This window comes from Aythya marila (genome assembly GCF_965140915.1).
Source record: "Aythya marila genome assembly, chromosome: 2".
In the NCBI taxonomy this organism is placed as follows: domain Eukaryota; kingdom Metazoa; phylum Chordata; class Aves; order Anseriformes; family Anatidae; genus Aythya; species Aythya marila.
The window spans coordinates 2,892,258-2,898,257 of NC_139043.1; the positions used below are offsets into that span (position 1 = coordinate 2,892,258).

Sequence of the window (6,000 nt, forward strand, 5' to 3'; positions counted from 1 at the left end):
GTCCTATAGATCCCCGGCCTCCAGTTCTGCATCACCAGTCACATTAAAGGAAGTCACTGGCTGCCTCCTGCTTTGCCAAGTATTCACTTAATGGTCTCATAACGAGCCACCCTCTCCCCCAGGAGTCATCTGTAGCATTGGTGTCCATCCCAAAAAAAGGGAACAGTATTTGGACATAGGGTATGCACAGCACTCCCCATTAACAAGCTCAGTTTCGCTGCTGAGCTGGCAGCTAAGGGAAACTGAGGCACGAGGCAACTGTCCTCAGGTCCCAAGCAATGCAGTCAGTCCAGGGCATGAGTCTAATACACAAACCTGCATGAATGAAGCTCTGCTCCAACACCACACCACAGGTGGAGGGAGCTGCCAGGCACCCCCCAGCCTGACAACGCAGGTCTGGGGGATCTCATGCACACCCAGAGCTACTTCTCCAATGCTCCCAGGTTTGTCATGATCCTTAGGGCACTTCATCAGTTCCAGTACCACCTTCAATCAACCACAAAGCAAGTGCATTATCTGGACATGGGGGTCCCCTTTGCAAAAGAACAGGGGTTAAATGCTGCTTTCAGCTGGCCCAGAGAGGCTAAGCAAGGGAGAGCAGCCCATCAAAGCAGGCAGAGCCTCTACGTGACAACTCACCCAGCTGAAAAGGAGCAGGGAAAGCAGCCAGGCCCACCCTTTCTATTCCAAGCAAACCCAGAAATCCAGCACCTTAAACTCCAGCCTCACCATCTGGGGGAAAGACAGAGAAGCTCCCGGCAGCGGGGCAGGATGGCAGAGCCACCTCCCGGCACTCCAGCTGCGCTCAACTGTGCACTGCATTCCTCCCTCACCACCCGAGCCCAGGTTTTGTTTTCGGGTTGTGCCGAGAACCAGCTGCTCCATCTCACACACACGCCGGGGACGGCCAGCGTGTCTGGAAAGCAAACCCAGGGCGGCCTGGCTGCGGGGAGTTCACAGGCGGCGGGTGGGAGCCGCCAGTCGGGTGCATGGCCCCACACCACCATCAAGTGACAGGTACAGAGAGCTTGGATGTGCAGCAGCTGGGTGAGCACCTAGCACGTCCACAGGCTGCAAGAGGTGGTCAGCAGAGGGCCAGCACCCATGGGGTTTGCTTTTATTGGAAGGGATGTTCAAGCTGGTACTGCGCTTGTAGCAACTCCATCCGGAAGGTCATGTTAACTCAGACTCCCCCCACAAACCCACCCCATCTGGGTGGTCACCAGCACCTGGACATCCACACCAGTCCAGTGTTCACAGCATTGTTTTGCCAAAAATCCCCCAGAATGCAGGGCACATTGCACTTCCACCCCAGCAGCACTCGAAGCATAGCTCAGGCACCTATCCTGCACCTGCCATGGGCAGCAAAGCCATTCTGCACTTCCTGCACCAAAAACCCCGCCGTGCAATCCAGCACCTGCTCCCAGTAGCAGCATGTTGGTAAATTAGGGTAAGCTATGCTCCCTTCCCTCCCTCTCCCCCACGCAAGCATTTCAGGGTTCCTGTTGCCTGCGTGCAGGGTACGGATCGGTTACATTTACGAAGAACATTGCAATCTGTCAATATAAACACTATGTGAGCATGAGCCACTTGTAACATTACTACTGTCTTGACAAGTGTTTGCAGAGGGGGGCAGAGCTGCTCGGCTCCTCAGCTCCTTCTGCAGAGGGAGGAGAGCAGAGCAAACGCTGAGCCACAGAGAGGAACACTTCCCTCGGCAAAAAGTTAGGGGTGTATCAAAACAGAGTCAGGCCATAAATCAGAGCACCCAGAAAGAAACAGAGGGGTTTTGATTTATGGCCCTGACATGATGCGAGCTCAGAGCAGGCAGCTCAGGAAAGGAGCAAGCTCCTGTGGGCCAGCTCCCCATCCTAGGGCACTGCAGGGCTGGAGTTAATCACCCCAGCACAGCTGATCTTGTCATCTGCCACCTCCAAAGCCCAGCCGTGCAGGGCCCAACACAGCTCCCAGATGCTGCTGCGGCATTTCCACCACCCCTAATTTTGTGGGAGGAAAGGGAGGGAGGGGAGGTGCCCACACCCAAGGCTGAAAAGCACAAGAGAAGCAGGAAGGGGAGGCAAGTGAAACGCAATGCCTTCTCAGGGATCCCAGCAGCCTGGGGCTGCTCCAAGCAATCCCCCATCAGCCAGCTCTAATACAGTGAAAATTAGTTTTAAGACAGCCCAGTTGCAAAGGAGAGGGCTGAACTTAAAAGCAGGCTGGCTTGGGGCACAGCCCATGCATCTCACCAGGCTTATTGCAGGGCAATGCGTCCCCTTCTGTGGTCACATCTCCCAAACATACCCCTATCCTAACATGCACCCTCACCAGCAGGCATCCCAACGGGTGACGTTGAACCTGCCATAAGCCACCAGCTCCTGGGCAGTGTCACAAGCACGCTGTCCCCTCCATAATATCAGGAAATCCCATCAGACAGGGCTGGGGAGATGCTCCATCACCGCATCCCCAAGGCCAGCCTCCACCAGCTGCTATCTGTGACTAGGACCAACAAGCCCCTTCTGACCCTATAGGTCTACAGGGACACAGCCCTGCTCACTAGGGAAAGCACCAGCATCCCTGCAGCCCCTGCCTTTGCTGGGCCAGGTCAAGCTGGCAGCTTCTCCCCTCCTGCACCAGGGAGGAGGTCAGCAACACCCAGCGAGCAGCGCTGAGGCTGCCAGCGTAACCCCAAGCAAAGGACAAAACCCCTCCCTGTCACTTTCAGCCCATATCCTAACCAGGCAGCCCGGGGATGGAGAAGGCAGCAGCCTCCAGCTGTGGCCTCCTTAGCCCAGCATCACCCCCGCCCCACGGGGCAGGCACAGACATAACTACATGCTGACACAATCTCGTTATCGTGTAACCATGCCCCATTTCTGTACCCCCCCGCACTAATTCCCTGGCAGGCCACACATTTGGAGACACCAAATTCTTTCCCTGAAATAAGACTTTGGGGATGGGGGGGAGGGAAGGGATCACCCACAGCTGTCCCTATCCCCCAGCAGCCTGCAGAAGGGAGCAGCAAAGCTGCAGCACGACATCTGCTTTGTGCACCCACTCCAGCAGGGATGTCAGCACCTGGAGCAGAGGTGCTAGCAGGCCACCGAAGGTGTCACGGTGGCTCTGATGGCACCTTGGAGCAGGAAGGAGCATCCCTTCCCCTGCCTAGACAAGGTGTCACATTAGCTGAGCCCACTTTGGCATTTCAGCTCTGTCCCAAAGCAGGGGGTAAAGAATCACATTTTTGGGGGGATGGATTCACATTCAAATAATACTTGGGGCAGATCCCCCAGGCACACAGCTACCTTTATAAGCAGCAGCATAGCAAGAAGGATCAACACCAGCCATCACAGGGTACCTGAAGCATCAAGAGCCCTACAGGAACACAGGTTTTTCCAGGTGAGACCTCCAGGAAGAGCAAGCTCCTTTATCAGGGGTAAGGAAGCCAGCAGTGAGCAGGGCTCACCTCTCCCACACCCTCGTGGGATCACACATCAGTGGGATCAGTGGAGACCAAGGACCTCCATACTGACTATTCCCCCAGTCCCCAGCAGCCCAGCAAGTGCAGGCTCCGCTGCAGGCCCCTGGGAAGAACAAAGAGGAGATTAGCAGCAGATGCTGCTAAGGGGCGAGCAGGATGCTTTGCATAAGCAAACTTCCCTGCGTACCGCAGCAGCCTCAGAGCGCTGGAGAGCACATCGGAGCGGGCACACATCTGGCAGCATCTCCTCTCCCCTCTCCTTGCCAGGGAGGGAGCCTCAAATCAGAAGCAGCAGCTGTCCCGAGGCACCCAGGACGGTCAGGACACCAGACCATCAGCACACTGCCCTCAGCTCAACACCTTCACCCTGAATTTAAGCCTACACCAGCCCCATGAGGCCAGAAGCAAAATCCCAGAAGCCAGAGAGGAGAAGGAGTTACCTGCTGCTCTGCTGCAGATACCAGCACCACATGGATTAACAGCAAAATTACAGCCAAGCTCCTTACAAGCCCCATCAGTCCCCCAGGCACACTACAACTGCTCAGTGCCGGTGGTCTTCAGCGGATACACGAGCTCCTGGGCTCAGTGCAGCTGCGGCAGGAGAAAAAGGATTTTTTTTCCCCCAAACCTGCACGCACAGGACAGGCGGTTTCCTCGCTAAAGCAGCCCCAGCAGCAGGAAGTTAAACAGCTCTCGAGTTGGAAAGAGAAGATGTAAGTAGCGCTGCTCGGAGAGCTTTGCCAGACCACAGGCAATGGACAAGCCTCGACACCGGGATTTGTTTTACTGGAAAGAGGGGGGGGAAACCTCAACTCCGCTCCGGCTTCCTCGGGGCCGGTCCAGTGGCTCCTACCAGCGGCCAGAGCACACCAGCCCAAAGCTAAGCGAGAACTACCGCTCCTCCAGCTGAGCCAGGTGCTCACACCCCACTCCCGACCCTATTATTTGGGTAGGGTCTTCCCGACAACAAAACGCGAGCCCCCAAAAAATCAAAGCAGGGACAGCAAGCGAAGAAAAATCAGCGGACTCTCCGTGCGGGAAAGGGTTTTGCAAAGGGGCTGCGGTTATGGGGTGGGTTTAAGAGGGTCGGGTGGGTTCGTGGGGCTCTGCTCTCCGCCGGGACATGGGCAGGGGGCTCGGATCCACCTGCGGGGTGCGGAGCGGGCGCGGGCCGGTGCCGCCCCCTGCCGGCCGCTGCGCAGCGCTCAGGTGAGCACCGGGGGCACCGGGATGCGGGGCAGCCCCGGGAGGGGACAGGGAGACCCTCGGCTTTTTGGGGTGCAAGCCCTGCTCAGGCTGGGGACAGTGGGATGCACTCCCTGCTATGGGAAATAATCCCGCTGTGGGGATGCTGACAGCACCTGTGCGTAAAGTAGGGGGAAGGAGAGGGTTTGGGGTGCCCCGTGCTGGCAGCACCCCTAAAAAATGCCCCGGTTCCTTCTGTGCAGGGCAGAGCCACCCGTCCTGTCGGGGCAGGACGGACCCAAACCCTTCCCTGCAAGCCGAGGGTAGGATAGGGGGATCCGGCTCCGGGACAGCACAGAGCGAGTGCCGGCTGTCAGCAGGGGATGCCCAGCACCTTCCAGCAAGAGGAGACAGCAGGCATGCACAGCATCCCTTCCTCGGGGCGAGCGAGGCGCAAAACCTCATTTTTCCCCAAAAAATAAAAAATATAAAAAAATTAAAAAAAAAAAAAAAAAAAAAAAAGAAAAGGGAAAAAGCGGAGGAGCCGGCACCTACCCAAAGTAGGCGGCGGAGGGCCGCGGGGCGCAGGCGAGCAGCCCTAGGAGCGCGCAGGAGGAGAGCCATCCCAGCAGGACGTGTCCATCCAGCATCTTGCAGCGGCGCCGGCGCTGCTCATCTCGTTCCCCCGCCGCGCCCGCTGCGCCCCGACCGCCCCGCGCCGCCTCTTATAGCGCCCGGCCGGCCCGGGGAGGGGCCACGGGGCCGGGGGAGGGGTTACGAGGAGGGGAGGGGAGGGGTGAAAGGGAGGGGAGGGGAAGGGGAGGGGTGGGCACGCCCTGAGGTCCGTCCTCCCCCTCCTCCGGGAGGCGGGCGGAGAGGGGAAGGGCGGGGAGGGACGGGACGGGACGGGACGGGGACGGGGACGGGATGGGGACGGGATAGGGACAAGGACAAGAATGGGAACAGGACAGGGACGGGGACGGGACGGGGATGGAGATGGGGACGGGGAAGGGGACAGGGAAGGGGACAAGGTCGGGACGGGGACAAGGATGGGATGGGCACAGGGATGGGGACCGGACAGGGACAGGACAGAGACAGGAACGGGGACAGGGATAAGGATAGAGACAGGGACAGGAACTGGGACTGGACAGGGGCAGGGACTGGATGGGGACAGGGATAGGACGGGGAAGGGGATAAGGACAGGACGGGGATGGGGATGGGGACAGGGGCGGGATGGGGACAGGGGCAGGGATGGGATGATATGGGAAAGGGACAGGGAAAGGGATGGGGATGGAACGGGGACAGGGATGGGACGGAGATATGGACGGGACATG

The 6,000-nt window shown here is 58.5% G+C and overlaps 1 protein-coding gene across 1 annotated transcript in view; it reads right to left on the reverse strand.

The window, feature by feature from the left end:
• WNT9A (Wnt family member 9A) overlaps positions 1-5,367 on the reverse strand; it is a 55,734-nt gene extending 50,367 nt beyond the window's left edge. The window contains exon 1 of the mRNA XM_082753748.1: positions 5,222-5,367. Coding sequence (XP_082609874.1) covers positions 5,222-5,316 — 95 coding nt within the window. The 5' untranslated portion in view covers positions 5,317-5,367. The remainder of the gene's footprint in view (positions 1-5,221) is intronic.
• Positions 5,368-6,000: the final 633 nt, after the last annotated feature.